Raw genomic sequence first — 25,157 nt, 5'->3', positions numbered from 1 at the left:
AGACCATAAGTTTAAGACCAACCTGAGAAACTTAATGACAAACTGTCTCAAAAATAAAAAGGGATGGAGGTGTAGCTTGGTAGAGCTCTTGTCTAGCATGTATAATCAGTCTAATCCCCAACGCCACCAAAAGAAAAAAGAAGGAAAGAAAAGGAAAGGAAATCATTATTAGCATAAATTATATCTTCTGATATTTCAACTGGATATAAAGAAAACATTTAAATTTCTTGCATTTAGCAGTGAGTAATTTTTTCTATGGTTTTTTCCAGTTACTTCAGAATAATTTAGGGATATTTTTAATGGGGGTAAAACTTCATAAATGCTTCAGTTATGTATTTGTTGTTCTTACTTTTGCTCTTTAGAAGATAGAATTATTGGATTAATGCTTCTCACTAACCCAATAAAGAATATAGGAAAGTTATCGAATACAGAAAGGAATTGAAAGAGCCAGCAAAAACATTTGGCATTGGAGAGCAGCTTTAGAATAAAAAAATTCGTAGTACTTATTGTCCATTACTCAACTTTGTAGCCTATTGTTTAAAAGGATTTTAAGGCAGATATCTAAAACTAGTTCTTAAAGAGCAGGAATTAAATATCTTATTAGGAAGAAATAAATGTTGAGGGGTTTTGTTGTTGTTGTTGCTGTTGTTTTTAAATTCTAATCAAGTCTCAGGTTGTCCTAGGCATAAAAGATCTTTTCCTGGAAACCAGGATTTAGGTATATTCAACCTAGTGAATTGATCATTACTTAATTCACTTTCCTTTGAGTATGATAAATTCTTGAGAACTATCCCTACAGAGTATTATAAAGACCACCCCCCCCCATAAGATACATGACATCTTAAGTTACATCTGTGTAAATATGCTGGTCTTGTGTAGAATAACTTACTGGGCCAGCAGAACCTCCCTTGGTTTGCTTCAACATTTAATAACCACATTAAAAGAATATTACAAGAATATTTAATTAGGGGCTGGGGAGAGACATAAAATATTTTAAATTTTCCTTGAACATTTTTGCCAAGAAAACTACTACAATTCTTTTTTGTTTTGTTTTATTTTCATTTTGTACTACCAGGGATTGAATCCAGGAACATTTAACCACTGAGCCACATCCATAGCCCTTTTTTATTTTTATTTTTTTTATTTTGAGATAGGGTCTTGTTAAGTCGCTTAGGACCTCACTAAGTTGCTGAGGCTGGCTTTGAACTTGTGATCCTCCTGCCTAAGTCTCTCAAGCCTGTGGGATTATAGGCAAGTATTGTCCAGCCACAATTCTTAACATATTACTCAACACTGAATGCCAGAAGATTTATTTGATAACATTCTTAAAGTCAAAGGTGAATTCAAGCATCTTTATTTCTATAAGTATGAAACAATGATCTCTGTAAAGACTGTCTATGGTAGATAGTTTGTCAAATCTGTGATTCATCTAATCAGTTGCTGGCAAGTTTAACATTCAAGAGTAAACTTGCTGTTAACTTCACTTTGTTTTAAATTGGGAAGGGGGAAACATTTTATTTGCACATGGTGGTTTAATGTTGAATTCAAGTCATTTTCTTTTTGTGACTCCCATAGTATGTTTTAGACCAGTTTTTTCTTCAACATTAGGTCAGAAGTCATAATAAGATAGTGATTACAGACATCTTCTGTAACTGACTGTTAAAAATACTATATAAAGCACAATTTGTCAAGAAAAAAATGCTTGCCTCTGGTGAACAGTGATTAGACTTGGGTATGAAGACAATGTGTGGGGTACAGTTCTGCTTTTCAAACTCAGAGCTAATTACATGGAGGTATACCTCAGTTTAGTAGCACACTTCAGTTTTGTGCATTTTTACATATGTGTACTGAATGTGTACTTTCAATTTGTTGAATAAGATCTTTTTTTCTTTTCTTTTCTTTTTTTTTTTTTAGTTGTCCTCTCAATTTAGCAAGTTATATCAGTGTAGACAAATACAGTTATCTTCTTAATCAATGGCTTTGGATCTTGGCCATTTTCTACCCAAAACAAAAATGGAAAAAGGCTCTCATAAAAATATCCTTTAAGACCTGTGGAATTTCAACAGTGTCTTTTATTCTATACAGGACAGCACAATTATCTTTGTGCTGGAAGAAATGATTGTATCATTGATAAAATTCGAAGAAAAAACTGCCCTGCATGCCGCTATCGAAAATGTCTTCAAGCTGGAATGAACCTGGAAGGTAATATAAATTGCTAATTTTACTTAAGATATTAAGTAAGCACATATAATAATTTAGTGAATTCAGTGTATATGTGCGCTTGACTAGCATTTTATTGCCCAGAAAACAGGAATTATTTCATGAATATATTATATTCTGATCAAATTTATTCACTAGCTTTTGTTACATATACTGATTTCAGTACAGCCAAGCTATACACTAAGAAAGGAAATTATGTAACAATGAAACTTACATAACTTGAAGTAACTTTACTTTTATATATCTTAATTCCTTTTTTAAGCCTCAGCTATTCCCTAGGGTTGGAAATGTTTCTACACTAGATACATTTACATGTACATTTTTCTTTTACCTTTTAAAAACACACCATTACTTGGAAATATTTGTCTTATTACAGCTCTGCAAGGAAAAAAAAAGAAAACTCAGGGCATTGGATGGGTTTTGTTTTTGTTTTTGTTTTTCAAGTAAAGAAACAAACTATAAGTTAGGTTTGCTAACCCTAAGTTGTATAATTAACGTTGATTTCATCATTAAAAAACGTTCCTCTGAAAAGTGTTTGGAATTTTGCTGTAGTTGAAATGGCAAGTTCTATGAATCTGTTGATCTAATAACTCATGTGTTGTTTGGTATTTGTTGTGACAGTAGTACTTTCATTCTATATGTATTCACCAACAAGGCAGTCACTAGACATAAAATGAATAGAAGTGCCTATATTCAACAAGTTTACCAATTATTTAAGTTTCAAAGTCAATCACAGAATAGCATGGCATACCACAAAATACCATAGGAGCAAGGAGAAGATGATCAACTAATTCTGTCCTTGAAAGTGTCCTGAAGAAATAACATTGAATTTTTAAGTCTAGAAGTTGAGTAGGAATTAAATGAAAAATAAGGGCAGAGACATGATCAGATTTGTTTTAGAAAGAATAATCTTGTATTGAGAGACCAATTAAATGACTATACTGTTAATCCAGATAAGAAGTGATTTTTGGATAAGACACACACTATATGTTAACAAATATAGAGAGTCTAATTCCCTACACCACACACAAAGCTAAGTGTGACCAGGTTGTTTAAACTTGACTGCAGAGTGCTAATGTCAAATTAAACATTGCTTTAAATAAAATGTAAAAGTTTACTTTCAGTGTCACAAGTATATTTTTATTATAAAAACAAGTTATTACTTTTTTTGATACCAAATCTCTGGCCAGATTTTAGATACTAGAGCTCTTGCCAGATTTTACCCAGTTTCATTTCGCTACACTCTAATCTACTAAGTAGATAGTATACTTGGACCATTTAAATATACACTTACCTCTCTCTTTAAAAAAAAAAAAAAAAAGGCTGGGGATGTGGCTCAAGCGGTAGCGCGCTCGCCTGGCATGCGTGCAGCCCGGGTTCGATCCTCAGCACCACATACAAACAAAGATGTTGTGTCCACCGAAAACTAAAAAATAAATATTAAAATTTTCTCTCTCTCTCTAAATAAATAAATAAATAAATATGCACTTACAAGTTTGGTTTTTAGCAATGACCTAAATGTTTTCATCCAGCTATTTTATGTATAAAAATAAAAGCTTAAAGGACAAACAAACCCAAATAAAATTCTATCATTTCTATCATATCACTAACATGAGAACAACGGTTGCTTACTCAGTAACATTTTTAGGTACTCTCCTGAATGCATGTCAAGTTTAGATATCTCAAGTTTTAAGCATATAATGCTTCCCTCAGGAATTTCTCCCATATCCTGAGTATAAAGAAATTCTTTATTCAAAAGAAATAAGATATAAAGTAATGATACTGATAAGAGTATAATAGGAGGTGTCACATTTATCCTATTGCTCCTTCCTTTTACAAACAGCTAAGTAATAATTTTATAGTGTCCTTTGCTCTTAACCTAACAAGAAGACAACCAAGACAGTGACTATCATAAAAATACCATTACAGCCATTTCCAGTCAGTCTGTTGTTGAAAAACTGGCAGAATTTTTTTTCTTGAATGAATAAAATTTAAGCATATAATTCAATCTGAACAGCATTTTCTCAATACTATATTAGCAACCAACCAATAGTATGATTTTATAAATGGTTAATGTAAGATCTGAGTGGAGAGAAATTTACCTTTGTCAACTTCTTTCATGTGCCTTCCTCTACTCAAAGGAGAACCTCATGTCTAGGATAAATCTTATATCCATTTTTATGTAATACATGGTAAAACAAAGTTCTAGTTGGTCATTTTATAACATACTAGATATTAGCTGGCACATGTGGTTGGTATTCTGATTCTATTTGTAGACAAAATGAAAGAAAAGCTTAAAAAAATAAATGTTACCGGGGTTTATCCATGTGTGATTTTAGTGGGAAAGCCTCATTTTTGTTTTCAAGTAACCCCAATATACACAAATCATCTATTCAGATAAGTACATGTGTATGTCAGTAATGTTTGGCAGACTATAATACTTAAGAACAAAACAGATCAAGTCAGGTATTTCACACGTTTTCAGTCTTTAGAAATAGTCTCTTGTTCACCACAGTGCTTCCTTCAGCCAAGCAATTTTAATGATAGGCCCCAGAGTAACTTGACATAAGCACTTAGCTCTCTCTCAGCCCAGTTCTCTCCATAAATGTAACATAGTACTATTTCAAGTGGCATATTTGATTACTGTTGTCCCATACCAAGTAAATCTCAAGATTTATTTTAAGGCAAACTTCTTCACTGCTTGAAATTTCTGGCATTTAAATATACGTAAGTTTTTAAAATGGCGATCCTAAATGTCTTATGCACATTTCATTTTAAGATTGTAATCATTCCAAAGTATGGATTTATTTTTTATATAAACAGTCAAAAGGAACTTACAGAAAATAGGCTTATGGCATTATAAGATTTTTTTTACCTAATATTTAAGTATTAAGATTTCTTTACCTTTATTAAAGAGAAAGTAGCCTTATCACAGACTCACAAACATTTTTATATAGAGATTATATATTGTTAACTGCTGCTCTACTATATGTTCCAAAAGGTCAGAAGCTTGGATAAACTTTCATTAATGAAATTCCTTAAAATTAGTGATTGCTTAACTAAATTGTTTAATTAACTCTTTGCTGAAAATATCTTGAAAATATATTAGTATTACTTCTTGCTTTAGTCAATTCAATGTAACTTAGGTCCCTAGAACTTTTTGAGCTTTATTAAAAAACATCAGTTCTCACTTAGGACTATAGATAAGTAGTCAGAAATGAAACCAATTATATTGTGAATCATAGAAAATGATTTTTAAAAATCCTTCAGTTTGTCATTATCCTTTCTTCTTTGTTCTGATGTAGAGGGCAGAAATATGCATCCTAGACTACTTGAAGTTATGGTTAATTGAGACATTTACCAGGATTATTTCAGCATATTGATTTGGGACATCCATATTCTCTCAAAATCGTCAACAAATTACATTCTATAGTTTTGGATCTCAGTTTCTGTGAAATGCTTTTGGTTATTTAAAGGGTTTTCTTACATACAGGAGCTCTTCTTTTTTAAAATTTGCATCATTCTTTTATAGAGTTATACTATCTGAATGTAAAGAATTAAAAACAGGGGCTGGGGATGTGGCTCAAGCAGTAACATGCTGGCCTGGCATGCATGGGGCACTGGGTTCTATCCTCAGCACCACATAAAAATAAAGATGTTGTGTCCACCGAAAACTAAAAAAATAAATATTAAAGAAATCTCTCTCTCTCAAAAAGAATTAAAAACATTCTCCTACAAATTGAGGTAATAAGGTGTCTCTTATGGAACCTAGGAACATATTTTACATATTTTTACTGAATTAGTTCTTACTACAAATTTGTAAGGTTTGTGAGGTAGGGGCTAATAGTTTCCTCTCCTGCAAAATGAGGTTAATAAAGACTAGGGAGTAACTTGTACAGAATACCCAGCTACAAAATGGCAGAACCAGGATTTAAGTCCAACATTCTGGTTTCATATTTGTACTCTTTATTACTATACCATACAGCACCTCCAAGAGCCTGGCAAACTAAATTAGAATAGAATGATCCTGCTTCTCTGTTTTGATATGTTAACTAAAAATTCTTAACTCTCTCAGTGCCCACATAACATTGTTCATTGTACATAACAGACTTTTTTTTTTCCTTTTCTAACATTGGACATTAAGATATAGTTCCTAGCACAGTATCTTGTCTTCCATAAACCATGTGTTTGGTCATTTTAAGGACAGAGGACCTAGTAATTATTTTAATTTGCATTTATTTTTTTCACTTTGCAAAATACTTTGCATCCTGACAACTGAGGCAAGTTACATTTCCTCTTTCCTATAAATTACATTCTTTGCCCTCTCTTGGAGCCCTCAGTACTATCTCATAATTTTATAAGAGAATGTAATTCTTATTTAGTTATCTTATTAAAGTAACTTCAGGAGTATGAATAAGTTTACTAAAAATATCTATAGAATCCATGCTTGTTATTTGATTAGACTTTTTCAAACAATATATGTGATATGGATGGTTTATATTTATAGAGTTATCAGTATAAATCTTCCTTATTTTCTTTTAATTTTCCTATGTGTTTTAGTCTTAAGTAGTATCATGTAAATGGAAAAAGTCAATTTTTCTATTGTTAGATTAAATATCTGTCTTTCTACAAATAATACAACAATGTAGCTGGCTTTGTTAAATATACTGTTATAATTTTGGTTAATCCTAAAATACAGTGTCTTAGGTCCTTCCACAAATTTAGTTCATTCTTTCAATTGATTATAAAAGTAATTTTCCTTGTATAATTTATATGAACTTTGAAAATGAGATAATTTACGGAAAAATCTACAGAAGTGGTTTGTTTAGGTTGTTTTAACAATGTTATAAGATTTATTCATTAAAGTTATACAAAATGTCACTAGCTTACTTATAGGGAAAATTGATATGGGAATGGGTGGGTAACTGGATCCTTCTAGGAAAAAAAAATTTTTTTCTCCTATGTCATTTTTTCATAAATGCTGAATAAATTATTTCTCCTCTTTCAGTCTTAATAGTTTCAGAAATTGAAGATACCTCTAAAAAACCTTTGCAGCCCATATCTCCCTATAATTCATTTTTTGTTCAATACTCACAGCTCGAAAAACAAAGAAAAAAATAAAAGGAATTCAGCAAGCCACTACAGGAGTCTCACAAGACACTTCTGAAAATCCTGCTAACAAAACAATAGTTCCTGCAGCATTACCACAACTCACACCTACCCTGGTGTCATTGCTCGAAGTCATTGAACCTGAGGTATTATATGCAGGATATGATAGCTCTATTCCAGATACGACTTGGAGGATCATGACCACACTCAACATGTTAGGTGGGCGCCAAGTGATTGCAGCAGTGAAGTGGGCAAAGGCAATACCAGGTAAGGTGCAAAGAATGACAGAACTACAGTGTAAATCTTTATTTTCTTGAACAAAACAACTCTGGCTCTTTCTTGTCCTTCCTCCTTGATCTCATGGCATATCTTATTGCTCCTACTCAGTTCTAAGGACTAAAAAGCAGATGAGCAAGTAGGGTATCCACAATAAAACTTTCATACTGTTTCCAGCTTTTCAGATCTTAACCCAGAGCACAATTTTAGGTAGGATGGTATAATATCAGAACTAGAGCTACAGGACCTACTCAAAATTCTTTTTACACTTATGTCTAATGGAAGAAAATGTATACTATTTCTAAGAATTTCATTTATTTCCCTTCAGGTTATTTGTAATGTTTGTAATTATCAGATGTGTTGACTTTGTCAAAATGTACCAAAACAAAATGATTTTAACTTCACTAAATGAAATTAACTAATTGAATATAAATCTAATGTTTAAGATAATTTTAAAAGTTTCCCTTTAAAAAAATTTTTCCCTGTTAGAACTTTGCATGGAACAGGAGAAGTCAATGTTAGTGTCAACCCTGACTTTACAGATAGAGAGGAATTGACCATATGTTGGTCACACAATAGAAGAAAGATGACTAACTTAACCTCCTATCATCCCTGTTATATCAAGGGAGAAAGAAATGTGAAAATTGGAAAAAAATTTAATTAAACCCATTGATTAATATTTGATGCCAGGACTCTTTAGCTTTCTGTTTCATAGTTTAATTCGTGTTATTTAAAATATGCAAAACGTGACATAAATGAGCTATCTGGAAGTTTTCTTACATAGAATTCCATTAAAAAGTTCTAGGGCCAGGTGCAGTGGCACATGCCTGTAATCCTAACCATTTGGGAGGTTGAGGCAGGAGGATTACAAGTTCAAAGTCAGCCTCAGCAACTTAGCGAGGACTTAAGCAACTCCATGAGACCATTTCTCTAAATAAAATACAAAAAAGGGCTGGGGATGTGGCTCAGTGGTTAAGTGCCCCTGTACAAAAAAAAAAAAAAAAAGAAAGAAAGAAAGAAAGTTAGTTCTCAGGGCTTGGATTTTAATGATGATAAAAGCTAGCTGTATACACTTAGCTTTCATATCGTTTATCTGTTAAGGGTCTGACCTAAACAAGACTAATTGACTTAATTGCTCTTAGGCAGTTCCTGGAGACATGATCTTTTTTTGGCAACTAGACTGTTGCCTAATATCTTTATTTCTCTTAATCCAGGATTCAGGAACTTACACCTGGATGACCAAATGATCCTCCTGCAGTACTCATGGATGTTTCTCATGGCATTTGCCCTGGGGTGGAGATCATACAGACAATCAAATGGAAACGTGCTATGTTTTGCTCCTGATCTGATTATTAATGAGTAAGTTGTATATGAGTCATTTCCCCTGTATTCATTCAGTCTATTTTTAACCAGATGATATTTTCCTATGAACTGCTATTGTAATAATTCAGGAGAGAATCAGTCCTACCAGGTATCTAGGAACTGGGAAAACTTGAAGTAGAGTTGTTTATCATTGCCTGCAGCACATCAAGCATAAAGTAGGAAAAAACGTGCATGTGGCATTATTTCTGTATTGCTTTAATTACATATCCCTACTCCAGAGAAGAAAAGAAACATGGGGAAACTCATGTGAATTCAGTAGGGGACAAGTAAAAGGTGAGGACATCTCTGGCTGAAGGATGTGAGGTATGAACCCAGACACAAGAGGTCTCTTTTGACAGCAAGACTCACTCAATGACTATGGCTTAAAAAGAAAACAGGAACAAGTTACTGGGTTTTTGTCTTAGGTGTTTACTAAGGGAGGACCAGTCAAGCCTTAAGATTTTTTAATCAACTATTTTCTTATCCTGAGGGTCTGTATTTGTGAAATACTTCAGATATATATTCCCCTTTACTTAACTGCTGTTTTTTCCTCATTAGTTTCCCTACTGCAGTGTATCCTTCATTGTGTTGACTGTTTTCTTCCTTAAGCACAGTTCTGATCACATCATATATATTCCAATATACAGACATTTTCAATACCACCTTACTGATAATCCAATGCATACTCTATATGGTTTCAAGTTTTCGAGAACTTGGCCTCACTTTCTTTCCCATTGTTTTTCACACATTCTGTTTCCAGTCAGCTAATCCACATTTTAAACATACCATCAGCTCATGGTGTTTTATCACTAAATATGACCTCTCTCTTACACATCTCCTCTGTCTCACTTTCTACTTTGTATTGCTACTTTTTGTGCCCATAGTTTATCTCCTTTATCAGAATGTAAATGAGGAGTTCCTACACACACACCACACACACACACACACACACACACACACACACACACACAGTCTGATAAGATTAAAATGGAGTTTATGTGAAAAAAGATGAGAGTTTTATTGTGAACTATGGATGCTGTTAAGACTTCTTCCCCCAAATTATGAAATCTTAAACCACATTAGTATAGTAATTAGTCCCACTGTGCTCTATTTGAGAAAATCCATCATTAATTGTTTGAGAACTGACATATTAAGAATATGTCCAGAGTGGCAAGGAGTTTGATTGCATAACATGGAATGAATATGAGATGTTTACAGGGAAGAAGAAAGGAGACTTGAGAGCATGGAGGACAGCTTAGAGAGATATGTATATGAAAATATAATAAGTATTCACTGTTGGGTTTGCCAGGTACAAAAATAATAGATAGGAATGAAAGAAAAGCATCTATTTTAAATGTTTTAGTAGAAACTAGGTGATCTGATCCCCAGATCATTTTAATAAGAGATTCTTAGGCACAGTGCTAGAAGCCAGAGATAATAGGGTAACCCTAGATCTATGACACCTCTTCCTTATACTACTACTAGGTAAATCTAAAGCCTTATGCCTCACAGGATAAATGAAAATTATATACAGTGAGATTTCAGGTTTCTCTGCTACTAGGATAGCTGCATAGAAACTAGGCCAAAAATTATAGCCAAATTCTTTAAGTTAATACTTTATTTTCCAGCACTGATTCATCCAATGGTATTTGAGTATTTATCAAGTTCCAGCACTATTAGGGGAATGGTGGATATAATAGTGAATAAAATAGATGAGAATCCTGCTAATAACATTCTGATATGGGAATTCAAATAAATATCCAAATTTATTCCAGAGCCATGATTCCATAGTGTGAGAAGAAGGTAGGAGACAGGGAAGATATTAGAGCAGAGGGCATTCAAGCCCGCAAAGAACCTTGAAACAAGCTTGACAGGCATGAGAAACTGAGAGGACACTAAGTATAAGGTATGAGTTTAGAGAAGTGAACAGTGACGAAAATCTTGTAGGTCTTAAAATAGAGTTTAGGTTTTATTCTAGGACCAAGCAACAGCCAGAATGGATTTGAGGGGAACAACAAATATTCATATTCCTAATAAGGTACCTAGTTTGTGACTACAGCAAAGAACAAGAAAATAAGATTGATCTTCAGTTATTTATGTTAGTGCAAGAGACAAAGATAACCATCAAATACATAGAATAATTTCAGAATTTGACTGTGATAGAGATTTTACTATAGAGAAGTCCATTTTAGATAGATTAGGCTAAGACACAAAGGAGAAGAACCAGGCTTTATAATAAGAAGCAACATGATTAGGCATGTGAAATACATATGCTATATTCAACTAATTGCTTTGTATTCTAAGAAGGGCCATATCTTAGTCCTCAGCTAGTAGCTCTACCACAGCTTCACAGACGTACTCTCAGTATGGGTATCAGAGAAAGAAGTCACCTTGACACTCTTCTTGCCAAAAAGAGGATTATTCAAACCATCACATCACAGTGTAAGAAGATTAGTTGTTTGGTCCAATTTTAAATTAACTGGTAAATATATTTAGCTTTTATGAAAACTCAGAACATTGTTACTTAGTTCAGAATCCAGCCATGTTTTTAAAAGTATCATGCCGATAGTGTTTACAGGCACTTTCTAATAATCAGTTTGAAGTCATTTAATTGGAATTAAAACCATGAAGAGATTTATATAAAACACCAACATTTTCACTTTCATTTGTAAAACTAAAGTAACCTAGTTCAGAGTTTTTATTTTTAGGGCATTCCAATTTGGATTTAAGTAGTCATAGACCTATACAATTCCTTACATAAAGTGGAAATTACTTCCCAAGAAATTTACTTTAGTTTCGTGTTCATGTTCATTGTAGAATATGGAAGAGAACTTTTCAGAGATTTTTAACGAGTTGTTAAAGGATTATTTTTACTCATTGTTCAGCTACTATTCTTGTGTTCTTATGCTGCATGTATTAGATAGACAGGCCTCGCTCTCTTTTCTTCACTGTATTTTCATACAACTCTGGTGTCTCCCAACAGGCAGATTTAGATGTAAGAAAGGATGCATTCAAGTTCTGACCCTATATATATAGTCTTTCATGGTTGTTCTTAGGTCATAATGTTGTGAGAAATGTATGTATATATGTACATTTTTTTCACAGCCAACAGGAATGCCTTTTCTACTTCCTTTACTAAAATTTTGTTGACATTCTCAGTTATATGAGGAATCTAACCATGAATAAGAAAGTAAAAGGGAATAAAGACAGCTCTTAGGAAAATAGCTTTATTAGGGGATTGGTAAGAAGCTTTAAATTTGAAGAACCATGAAATATCACTTTGGCAGCATACAATTCATGTCTAATTTATTTCATTATACAAAGAAATAAAGTATATCTTCAGTAGAGAGAAATAATTACCTTATTTTTTTCTGTTAAGCCCAAGATCACTCTCTAATAGAAATGTAAAAAACAAAATTTCTTAAAGTATTTTAAATGTCATGAACTAGGCACAGCTTCACGTTCTTAGTGTCATTTCAAAAGTCAGGAAATCTTAGATCTATTTGAAAATCATAGATGTGATAGTGACTGTTGAGAATCATAATCAAGAGTTGATTTGATACTGTGAGTTAAAAAGATTTGTGGTATCAGAAAGTCTAGTCTCTGCCTAACTATAAACAATGTCTTTAGAAAGTAATGCTGTGAAAAACACCCTATGATTTTTAAGATCTACAACTGTTTTCTAACTGGCTATATTCAAGTGTTAATCCTTGATTTTAACTGAGCAACTGCTAATAAATTCTAAAGTAAATAATGCAATACATGACAATGCATGATAAAATAATGTCTCCAATGTAAAATTAATTTATTCAGTAGTCTCTTTACTCTAGAACCTGAAACAACTTTTAAGTTCTGGTTTCCTAAGGAATTAGCACTAATGGCAAGAGTTATGTTGTCATTTATGTGTTTATAATTTTGTAAAACAAATGAAATAGTACTGTTTTGGAACTAGCACTATTTCTTTCTAACACTCAAACACTCGTATTTGTTTCTCACAGACAGAGAATGACTCTGCCCTACATGTATGAGCAATGTAAACATATGCTATATGTTTCCTCTGAGTTACAAAGGCTTCAGGTATCTTATGAAGAGTATCTCTGTATGAAAACCTTACTGCTTCTCTCTTCAGGTTGGTAAAATATATACACTTCTAAAATTTACTTCTAAATATGTCAAAAGCATGAAACATGAAAATCTAGAAACAAAGGTTTTTAATGAATTGGTGTCTATACTATGTTCTGCTACGTAGATGATTTTCATAAATGTAAAGATTCTTAAGGGACATTCAGTGATACCGAGACTGTTAAGACAAAATAGGTACAAAATAAATAGTTATATAAGCTGCACAGGGATCACTGTTGATCAGAATTTCTGCAGACTGCTTTCTTCCTTCCTTTGATCTTAGATAACATCAGTATATGGGACATGGAGAAAGAAAGCCAACAATGCTTTCATTTCTCTATTGCACTGTTACTTGTAAATACAAAATAAATATTAGCAAGTATATTAATTTATAGAAGAAAAAGATACATCCTAGAAAAGATATTACTGCAGACTGGAACAGGATTGCTGGACAGAACTACTCTGTCTTTTGAAAATAGCATCTAGACTTTATTTTTTTAAAAAACTTAAGTTTAAATGTCAGCATCCTTATCAAACTTTTATTACTTTGAACCAGCAAAGATGTTTAATAAATCCAGAAAACTTTAAAAAATAAAAATCATTTTGTCTATTAGTACTTTATGTTGCAATTTTCAATAAGTAATAAAAGGAAGGTCTAGCCACATCTAAGATAAAGAACCAGTATCCAAAATATACAAAGAATTCAAAAAATGAGCCAAGGACCTTAACAGGCACCTCACTAAAGAAGATATGATAGATATTAAAAGGTCTTAATCTAATTAAGATATAATAAAGAAAACAAATATGGCAAATAGCATATGAAAATATTTGCTACCCATTATTTATCTTCAAGGAAATTAAATTAAAATAACAATAAGATACAAATGGTGAAGAGAATATGGAACAACAAGAACTGTCATTCATTGCTAGTGGGAATGCAAAATAGTATAGCCATTTTGGAAGACAGTTTGGTGATGTCTTACAAAACTAAACTCTTACCACATGATCTAGCAATTACAACCCTCAGTATTTACCCAAAGGAGTTGAAAACGTATGTTCACACAAAAACAACCACATGGATATTTAATACAGCTTTATTACTAATTGCAAAAACTTGCAAGTGACTAAAATGCCCTTCATTAGGTGAATGAAAAAACTGGTACATCCAGTCACTGGAAACATTATTCAGCACTTAAAAAGACAGAGGAACCTGAAATGTACATTACTAAGTTAAAAAAGCAAATGTAAAAAGGCTACATACTGTATGATTCCAACTATGTGACATTCTGTAAAAAGTAAAACTATGAAAAAATTAAAATCAGGAGTTAGGAGGGAGGTAGGGATGAACAGGAAGAACTCAAGATTTCCAAGGCAATGAAAATTCTCCGTGTGATACTATAGTGATGGATACGTGTCATTTTACAAAATATAAAGCCACAAATCCACAAAACACCCAACACCAAGAGTGAACCCAAATGTAAACTGTGGGTGATGATATGCCAATGTAGGTTCATTAACTACATGACAAATATACCCCTCTCATAGGAGGATGGTGATAGTGGGGAGAACAGGGAATATATGGGAAATCTCTGTACCTAATTTTTCTATGAACTTAAAACAACTCTTAAGCCTTTTTTAAAAGGAGGTCTTTGAACAAGTTAGAATTGTAAACTTTAGGCCATTTCATTAAAAATCACATATGAGGTTAATGTTTATAAAACATCAAGGTAATGGCTGAATACCTTTTTTAATATACCAATGAGCAAATATGTAATTACTATTAAAAGTCTTCATTCCATTTTTGGCAACTCATAGTTGCCAAAAAAAACTTGTTGCACATGATATCTAACCATTTCCAAAGCACACAGTCTAAATTCTTTCATAGTATCTTTGCAAGGAACATTAATATTTCAACCAAGGAAGAAGATGTTCCATAACCTCATGTTTAAAAAAAAAAAAAAAAAAACTACAAGATCATTGCTAGAGAAGGTTACCTTTAACAGTATACTTGCTAAAGAAACAACCTGAGTGAACAGTTACATAAAGTTCTGAGCATGATTTTGATAGATACAAGGTATAGTTCAATGTCTGGATACTAGCAATTTTAAAAAGTAATGGTCTAAATTTTATACATATCAAACTCACTGAGCTTTTTGATATTTTTTATGTATATCGTAGGTCCCTTTACCATATAATACAGACTTTTATTCTGTTAGGTATCTAATTCTAGTATTCTAATTTTCCATTACAATGCTGGGCTTAAGAACTAAGTAAAGATAGAAATTCAAAAGATAAGGTTTACTCTGAAGCATTCTCTTTAAGGATATTTTTAGAACCTTGTAAATTAGTACATTTAATACATTTAAAGACAATGATTGGAAATATAAGTGAAACTGTCAAAGCAAAAGGTGGGTCAAAAGCAGATTAGACTCTTGAACAACATATATAGCTAAAGAAATCATCCAAAATACAACTTTTTAAAGTGTACATGTTTGTATTACATATACAAGAAAACTGCAACAAAGTTATAACATACATCCTGAAAGTCCATGTATAGATAGATGGATAAATAGATAGAAGGATAGATGGATGTGGGTGGGTCCAGAGAATTGAGGTCACAGGGTAAACCACCACCTCAGATCTGGAGAAACAGGCAAATTTAGAAACTCAGCTCTTAACCAAGGTCAGTTTACTAAGAACAGAGCCACTAGAGCTAGCAAAATGATAGGAAGACTACAGTAATTTTGATGAACTGCTAGAGGCTGAATGAGGACTAAATTGAGAGTTCAAAGCTCCTGGGAATGTAGTCTTATGGGATTTCCCAACACTTGGGTTTTATTTTCAGAAACTCTACCAGTTCTTCATGATTAAAATGAGAGAAAATTTCCTTTGTTTTTTTAGTAGGAAGAGGAAAAGTAAACATCTGGAAGTATCTAGAGAGGGTTCTCCATAACCAAGGCCTACCCTTTGAGAAAACAACTTTATCAGAGCCTGAAGAAAAAGGCAAATGAAGGATTCCAGTCCCTTCTAGCCTTCATTTCTCTTGTAGGAGGGGAGGGGGGTGGAAAAAGGTTAAGAAACATTTTTGAAAGGTACAGCCCAGGCATTCAAGCCAAGTTGCAGAAGAGAATGAGGTTTAATTTTAAGTATTTTTAAACCTTTTCCCTCCTCAACATCTTATAACCACCATATCAACAGGGCTTCAGTATAACAGTGGATTGAAACTGAGAGTTTCAGGACAAGCTATTTAAGAAGTTAAAAAGAAGCTTCAGGGAGCTGGGGGATGGGGCGGGGTGTAAAACAAGGGAACTGAAAGGCTAGCACCTACAACAAACAGTAAATACAGGTCAGCTCCTACTCAGATTAACACAAAATTAATTCCAAAATTAAGGACAGAAGCCAAAATATATCCAGGAAATGCAGAGAACACCAAGCAAAATAAAAAGCAACACATTTACGCCTTAATATATCCTACACTGAAACTGCAGAGAAATAACAGAAAAAAAATCAGCTTATTTATGACTTAAATCAGACTTCTCATCAGAAAGCCTACAAGCAAAAAGAGAGTTAAATAAAAAAATTAAAGTGCTTTAAAACACAAAAAAAACTCCCAACCTAGTACAAGGTATCCAGCAAAATTAACCATCAGAAGCAAATAAGAAATAAAGACTTTCTCAGACAAAAATCAAAGGAATTATTCACCTATTTTACATAAAGTGTCAAAAGCCATTCCTAAGAAGAAAGGAAAAATGTCAGGAACATGGATTTACATAGGGAAGGAAGAGCATGAGACAAAGAATAAATGAAGGTAAAATAACATTTTTTTTCTTAGTTGGTAACTTCAAAGTAATAATAATGTACTGGATGACTGAAGCAGATGGATAAGTGAAATGAACAACAGCAGAGTTATGTGGATTAGGAAAGAGAATCGGGAACCCTCTGTTAAGAGGTACCTGCATTGCACCGGGCGTGGTGGAACATACCTGTAATCCCAGCAGCTCAGGAGGCTGAGACAGGAGGATCACAAATTCAAAGCAACAGGGTGGTGCTAAGCAATTCAGCAAGATTCTATCTCTAAATAAAATACAAAATAGGGCTGAGGAATGTGGCTCTGGTGAGTGCTCCTGAATGCAATCCCGGTACTCCCCACCCCCAAAAAGATGTACCTGCATTACAATCTATAAAGTGGTATAGATTGAAAAAAGGGACATAAGTTTTATTGTAAATACATATTGCAAACTCTAGGAAAACCACTAAAAACAAAAGGAGTAATAGTTGATATGCTAAGAGAGAAGAGTAAATAAAAGCATGAAATGCTCAATGAAAACAAGGTAGAAAAAAAGACAAGATAAAAAGGAAAACAAAAAAAAAGTATTATGACTAGAACAGTTACCAACATCATAGATGTTAATCCAGCTATATTATCACTTTAAATTTAAACGGTCTAAATACATCAGTGTTCTTTTTTAAAAATTATTTTTCAGAACATTTATTTATTTTTAAACAAAATAACTAATGTAAAATCTTTAGGTGTTAAAAATGGAACTAAAATACACAATAACTTCATATAAGCTCAAAGAGTAATTTCATAAGTTAAGAAATGAGTGTTTAAATTTCAAGAAGGACAACTAGAATATGCAGATTACCAAACCATTATGGGCAAAAGAGGAATGGGGTAACAAAAAACAAAAGAATGAAAGATAGGAGAAAAAAAGCACATCATAAGGTAATGCAAATAAATATAAATGTATCAATAATTTCATTATTTGTAGAAATGGACTAAATGCTCCAAGCTTAACTGAAAGACTGAATTTTTAAAATAATCCAACTTTATGATATTTATAGCAATATGTAAATAAACATAAAGGCTGAAGTGAAAGAATATACTCTATGTATAGTGCAAGAGATGTCAAACTTTAAAGGGCAAGTTGGTAAACATTTTCAGCTTTGCAGTCTGTCACAGCTGTTCAGCTCTGCCCTTATGGCATGACCACAATCACTGACAACACAGTACTTAAACAGAAGTATGAAGAGTACATAATATTTCCAAGAATTCCTAAAATTCAGAAATCTTCCTTTATATTAAACATTCAGCTTTTCTTAAATTTCTGCCACCGAATCCTATATTTCTCCCTAGCAATTGTTAACACAGAACCAGTGATCCTAGGAGCACATAAGTTGAAAAATAAAACAGTTTATAAACATCTTTCTGTGAGTTGTGACCATGACTAGTCCTCTGTTTATTGTCCTTACTAGCACTAATTTTTGAAGATTAATATACTACAAATTATTTTTATTCCAATTTTACAATCCAGATTCCATGTTTTAAGTACATAAAGAAAGGCAGATAACCTGCTCCCTACTAAGACTTATCTATAGGCTACAATAAAAATCATTTTCTTTTTTATCAACTCAGAATGCTTAGATACTGAAAAATATAATCTAATTTTTAAGTTCTAATTAGCTGGTAATATTGCAGATGTTCTAAGATATAACTGGTGGAATAAATCAGTTAAAGAATAACCATTATTGAAGCCATCTATCGCAAAACCAGAATTTTGTGCAGGACAGCCAAAGTTAACTGGTCACTGTATTATTTTGTCATCAAAACGATATTTGATGACCCCCAAAACAGTATTTGATGACCCCCATTTTGTAAGTTAGAAACCTAACGTTAAGACCTCCAATTCTCTAATCATATATTCTATCTTGGTTAGAGTCTCTTAATCCTTGGAAAATGCATCCATTTTAGAATGCATTTAGAAAATGCAAACCATGATGTTAAATGTCCAGTTTGGTATATGAAAAGTTATATCAAGGAAATTCTTGAATTAACTGCATCTTAACTTTTTAGTTCCTAAAGAAGGTTTGAAGAGCCAAGAACTGTTTGATGAAATCAGAATGACCTACATCAAAGAGCTAGGAAAAGCCATTGTCAAAAGGGAAGGAAACTCCAGTCAGAACTGGCAACGGTTTTATCAACTGACAAAACTTTTGGACTCCATGCATGAAGTAAGTATCAAACAATAAAGTCAACTATAACAATAATTCTGTGGAACATAAGTATGTTTGATTAATGTATATAGTTTTACACATTAATCCACTTCAACCCCAGTTTGTAGATTTTGGTGATGTTTTGAGTTCAATTTGTGAACTTTGATTTTGCATACTTTTTACCTAAGTCCAATTATGAAATGTTATTTTAATCTTATATTAAAAAAAATCACCATGCTGTAACAAACTTTAACAGCACTGTTTTAAAAGGTGAAATTCCGTTTTTATATGAATGAGCTATTAAATTAGGAAAATATGACTTCTATATATTTATGATACTGCAGTTCATCATAAAATACTTAATTCCATATAATTCTACATATAATTTAAGGGATTTAAAAAGCCTTTAGTACTTAAATATTTATTTTACTTCACTAAACTTCTTTTCACCTGTAGAATTCCAATAGAGATTCATATACTTCGGGTCAGATATTAAAAAATAAAAAAAGACCAGTGAGTGTGAAATGTTCACTTTTAAAGCCTAATCATTATTTTCTTTCAGGTGGCTGAAAATCTCCTGAACTATTGCTTCCAAACATTTTTGGATAAGACCATGAATATTGAATTCCCAGAGATGTTAGCTGAAATCATCACCAATCAGATACCAAAATATTCAAATGGAAATGTAAAAAAACTTCTCTTTCATCAAAAGTGACTGCCTTACTAAGAAAGGTTGCCTTAAAGAAAGTTGAATTTATAGCTTTTCTTGTACAAATTACCAATCTGATCTGTAGATGTTTTGTTGTTTTTTTCGTTTTTGTTTTTTTGGTTTTGTCGGTTTTCTTTTTTTCCTTATAAATACGCACTACATGTGGTTTATAGAGGGCCAAGACTTGGCAACAGAAGCAGTTGAGTCATCACTTTTTAAGTGACGGGAAAGTAGACAGTCAAACTTACCAGGTGGTATATCCCAGAAATTAGAAACAATAATGTAAGGGCAATCTCTACTGTCAGGAAAGGATGGCACCTAAACCACCAGTGCCCAAAGTCCCTGTGATGAACTTCATGCTCATACTTTTCAGTTGGCTGGATAAATTTCTAGACTTTTTGTTGATGTATTTCCCCATGTATAGTTAGGATAGCATTTTTGATTTATGCATGGAAACCTGAAAAAAAGTTTACAAGTGTATATCAGAAAAGGGAAGTTGTGCCTTTTATAGCTATTACTGTCTAGTTTTAACAATTTCCTTTATATTCAGTAAACTATGCTTGCTCATTTTTTTCTTACATAATTTTTGTATTCAAGTTATTGTACAGCTGTTTAAGATGGGCAGCTAGTTCATAGCTTTCCTAAATAAACTCTAAACATTAATCTTCTGTGTGAAAATGGGTTGGTGCTTCTAACCTGATGGCACTTAGCTATCAGAAGACCACAAAAATTGACTCAAATCTCCAGTATTCTTGTCAAAAAAAGCTCATATTTTGTATATATCTGCTTCAGTGGAGAACTATATAGGTTGTGAAAATTAACCGTCCTAACTGGTATAGAGCACCTAAGTCCAGTGACCTACTGGGTAAACTGTGGATGATGGCTGCAAAAGACTAATTTTAAAAAGTAATAACTACCAAGAGGCCCTCTTTGTACCTTATGCCCTATCTCTGCAATGGTTAGGTGGCAAGAAGATTGATAATCTAATTCTTTTTCGGGACCTTTTGTAGTAGTTTGAATAACTTCTTAAAAGTTATAATTCCAGATAACAGTTGTAACACAGCTAAGAGATTTTTAATCAGACCAAGTAATTTTCTCTCATTAAACTTTACCCAAAAACTTAATCTCCAGTATGGCAAAAGTGGCTAGATACCCATTTTCACATTCCCATCTGTCACCAATTGGTCTAACTTTCCTGGTAATACAGGAAAGCTCAGCTACTGATTTTTGTGATTTAGAACTGAATGTCAGATTATCAACGTTTGTATAATTTCACATCCCTACGTGTGCCATAGAATTTAACACAAGTCTTGTGAATTTCTTCACTGTTGAGAATTGTCATTTTAAACAAAACAGAAGCTGTAGTAGCCCTTTCTGTGTGCACCTTACCAACTTTATGTAAATTCAAAACAACATATTTACTAAGCCACAAGAAATCTGATTTCTATTCAAGGTGGCCAAATTATTTGTGTAATAGAAAACTGAAAATCTAATATTAAAAATATGAAACTTCTAATATATTTTTATATTTAGTTATAGTTTCAGATATATATCATATTGGTATTCACTAATCTGGGAAGGGAAGGGCTACTGCAGCTTTACATGCAATTTATTAAAATGATTGTACAATAGCTTGTATAGTGTAAAATAAGAGTGATTTTTAGATGAGATTGTTTTATCACGACATGTTATATATTTTTTGTAGGGGTCAAAGAAATGTTGATGGATAACCTATATGATTTATAGTGTGTACAAGCATTCATACAGGCAGCAGTGGTCTCAGACACCAAACAGATTTGATCTAGGGGAAGGAGATGAAAACTGGCCCCATGTTCAAGTGAAGGTGGGTGAGGCTCTGACCCAATCAGATCACAGAGGGAAGTAATCCTTGGCCTCCCATTCTGACCACCCTTCTCATTCCAACAGTGAGACTGTCAGGGCAGGTTTGGTTTACTAAATCTCTTCGCACTGAAGTATGTAAGCACGGGACAGAAAGGTGGTGCTTACATACTTAACAGGCACCATCTAAATAACAGGGTTACTTTCACATACAGCCTCTCCAACAGGTTAATAAAACCAGAGGCTTTAGAAGTTTGGCAATAATATGCACAGAGGTACCAGCAATATGTAAATAGGGCAAAATCTCTAGGATACCAATAATACACTAATTCCTTTCTACCCTACAACAAGAGTTCATTTCTAAGTAGAATGAGGAACATGTTTATGTTTTCTTTGAATGCTTTTGAATGTTGTTTGTTATTTTCAGTATTTTAAAGAAATTATTTAATAAAAAATGTAATCCTTTGCTTTTTGAATGCTCTCTAAAAGGGAATGTTCCTTTATTAATGATTTAAATTGATCTCAAAGTTCTTAAGATATGGTTTGTAACCCAACTGGATGTGAAATTTACGGTGCCTAAGAAATACCACTTGAATATTATCAATGACAGTGTTAAGTTTCAAAAAGAGATTCTCAAAAGTAGATTATTAATCATTTATAGTATGTTATGGTTAAAACCAGAAAGCACATCACACATTAATCCTACTTCAGTCATAATCACTTTGGCTTTCAAAAAAATAGAGCTCAGAATTTAAAAAAACAGAATGCGTGCACTTTATTGTCAACAAAAAGCCAACTGATATTCATAAAACAAGTATAAAAGGCTTTACATTAAATGGAAAAAGAAGTTATGCTCTTAGAATACATGAGAAAGAATTATCTGAATTTTAAGCATAATAGACTTAAGTGAAAAGAAGAGTGTTGTTTGAAAGCAGCTTCATTTTCTACAGCATGTCATTTTCGCCATCCGTAACTATTAAGGTTTATAGTGACTTTCAGTAAGAGTCCATGGCATGCCTAGATGACTCATAACAAATCCTGAAAAATACTTTTAATTACTGGTAGAAAAAAGTGATCCTCTCAGTGTTTTTTAGGCATTACTGTGGGATACTATACAATCATAACTGAGGAGAAGGACTTGAGGCTTGGGGATAGATACACACACACACACACACCCATCTGTGTAAAATTGGGGAAGGGTAGCCTGAAGGAGCTCACCTGCCTTCTCTTGGTGGGGAGGGTAACTTCACCACTCCAAAAGGAGAACTAGCATGATTGGTTAGTGTCTTCAAAGAGCATAATAATGAACACAGGATAAGACTCTGGGCAAGCACATAAAAGAAAGCCTCACTTCAGAATTTGGGAGGACGGGGACAATGAGGGAGAGAAAGGGGAGGGGAGGAACAATTCCAATTTTATTTAAGTCTTATTTTAGTTCCCTTTTAAATATATTTTAAAAACTACATCTCCGTGAAATGAACAATATTTTTATACTTTGATTTGTCAAAATCCAATAATCATGGTAGCCATCAGTGAGATTTTTGATCTTGGTTGGTCACCCCAACAAATGTAGCTGTAGATGAATGTGTTTTTATGTGCCTGGTTTCAGTGAGGGAAGAGGAAATAAAAGTGTATGGAAACACTTTAAACCACTTTAGATAGAAGTTTTATTTTCCAGACTATTTTCAATTAACCTGGTCTAAGGAATAGTGACTAGGTTTTCAGGAAAGGATTAGCTTCTCTCTAGAAAATGTCTGAAAGAAGGATTTTATTTTCTGATGAAAGGCTGTATGAAAATACCCTCCTAAAATAACTTGCTTAACTACATATAGATTCAAGTGTGTCAATATTCTATTTTGTATATTAAACAAATGCTATATAATGGGGACAAATCTATATTATACTGTGTATGGCATTATTAAGAAGCTTTTTCATTATTTTTTATCACAGTAATTTTAAAATGTGTAAAAATTAAAACCAGTGACTCCTGTTTAAAAATAAAAGTTGTAGTTTTCTATTCATGCTCAATAATAATCTGTAGTTTAAAAAAATGTCTTTTTACCTATGCAGTGAAATGTCAGACTGTAATATTTTGTGTGGAAATGTTTAACTTTTATTTTTCATTTAAATTCGCTGTTCTGGTATTATCAAACCACACATTTGTACTGAATTGGCAGTAAATGTTAGTTAGCCATTTACAGCAATGCCAAATATGGAGAAACATCATAATAAAGAAAATCTGCTTTTTATCATATGACTCCCATCATGCTTTTGTAGAACTCCAATTTTCCTATTTTCTCCCCTCTTTGTTCTACTGAAGGTGGTTACCACTTCAGGAACAGTGAGATGATAAAGTGGATATGTAAATATCAATGTGGCAATGTATGCATGTGAATACAACAAATTCAAAAAGAGCTGTAGCTGAGGACCCAAAAATTTTGCATTAATTCCTCAAATGGTGTGGCCTATTACTGCAAAAAGTACTAAAGGAAGGAAAAACTGACTTCTGAGGTTATTCCAAATGTGTCTATAATGAAAGATAACTTTTACACAAACAAATATCTAATCAAAATTCTTAGTTTAAAATCCACTTTTTCTCTAAGAAGAAGGAATAAATGCCTAATAAATGTAGCAGTGTTGCGCAATACAGAACATAGAGGCTGGAGGGAGAGGACCCAGCGGTTCTATATAATCTATTCTGTATCTACTAAAACATACTATGTTCATGCCTTATCTACGAATTGGTGACCTGAAATTTTTTCCTATGAATACTTTTTTCCACAAGAGACTAATCATTAAGAAAAAAGTATTATGATTTTAAAAACCAAATGTGCCTTATCCATCATATGTGCAATGAGCATTTGCTATATGACTATAATATAAAAATATGGAGTAAAAGAACACAGAGTTATTCTTCCTGATTCCAAAAGATTACTATAAAATCACAATACAACAGCTGTACTAGTGTAAAAACAGACAAATAGATCAATGGAACAGAATTCAAAGGGGCCATAAATCATACCTTAATGAATTTAAAAGAACGGAAATTATATTCTGTCTTCTCTCAAACCAAAACAAAATTAAACTAGAAATCAATAACAAAAAAAGCTATGCAATCAAAAAACGTGGTGATTGAACAATCTTTAAAAATACATGGATCAAAAAAAAATCTGGAGAAATTTTGAAATACCTTGAGCTACATGAAAATGGACACGCAAATATCAAAATTTGTGGGTCACAGAAGAAACAGTACTTAGGAAATTTATAGCATAAAATGCATGTATTGGTAAGATTTAAAGATCTTAAAATCAATATCTGGGCATCCATCTTAGGAAATAAGGAAAAAACAAAATAAGCAAAGGTCAAGAACTAACAAAAATTGGAGAATCTGAAAGGGAAATCAATCAATAAAATGGAAAATGAAATCATTAGGAAAAATTTCTAAAACCTAAAGTTGGTTCTACACACACAAAAAAAATCAGAATTAATAAGCCTATAGCCAGGCTAAGGAAAAAAGAAGTCACAA

At 32.7% G+C, this 25,157-nt stretch overlaps 1 protein-coding gene across 5 annotated transcripts in view; it reads left to right on the top strand.

Annotated features, from left to right (window-relative positions):
• Nr3c1 (nuclear receptor subfamily 3 group C member 1) overlaps positions 1–23,880 on the top strand; it is a 96,429-nt gene extending 72,549 nt beyond the window's left edge. For all 5 annotated transcript variants that reach the window (XM_040273789.2, XM_078047128.1, XM_078047140.1 and 2 more), the window contains exons 4-9: positions 2,086–2,202; positions 7,318–7,596; positions 8,820–8,964; positions 12,966–13,096; positions 18,944–19,101; positions 19,646–23,880. In XM_040273789.2, the coding sequence (XP_040129723.2) occupies positions 2,086–2,202; positions 7,318–7,596; positions 8,820–8,964; positions 12,966–13,096; positions 18,944–19,101; positions 19,646–19,798 (983 nt within the window). In that variant the 3' untranslated portion in view covers positions 19,799–23,880. The remainder of the gene's footprint in view (positions 1–2,085; positions 2,203–7,317; positions 7,597–8,819; positions 8,965–12,965; positions 13,097–18,943; positions 19,102–19,645) is intronic.
• The last annotated feature ends 1,277 nt before the right edge of the window (positions 23,881–25,157 follow it).

This window comes from Ictidomys tridecemlineatus, chromosome 1 (assembly GCF_052094955.1).
Source record: "Ictidomys tridecemlineatus isolate mIctTri1 chromosome 1, mIctTri1.hap1, whole genome shotgun sequence".
NCBI classification, from domain to species: domain Eukaryota; kingdom Metazoa; phylum Chordata; class Mammalia; order Rodentia; family Sciuridae; genus Ictidomys; species Ictidomys tridecemlineatus.
The sequence above is the reverse complement of the archived record's forward strand: the minus strand, read 5'-3'. Positions and strand labels throughout refer to the sequence as shown.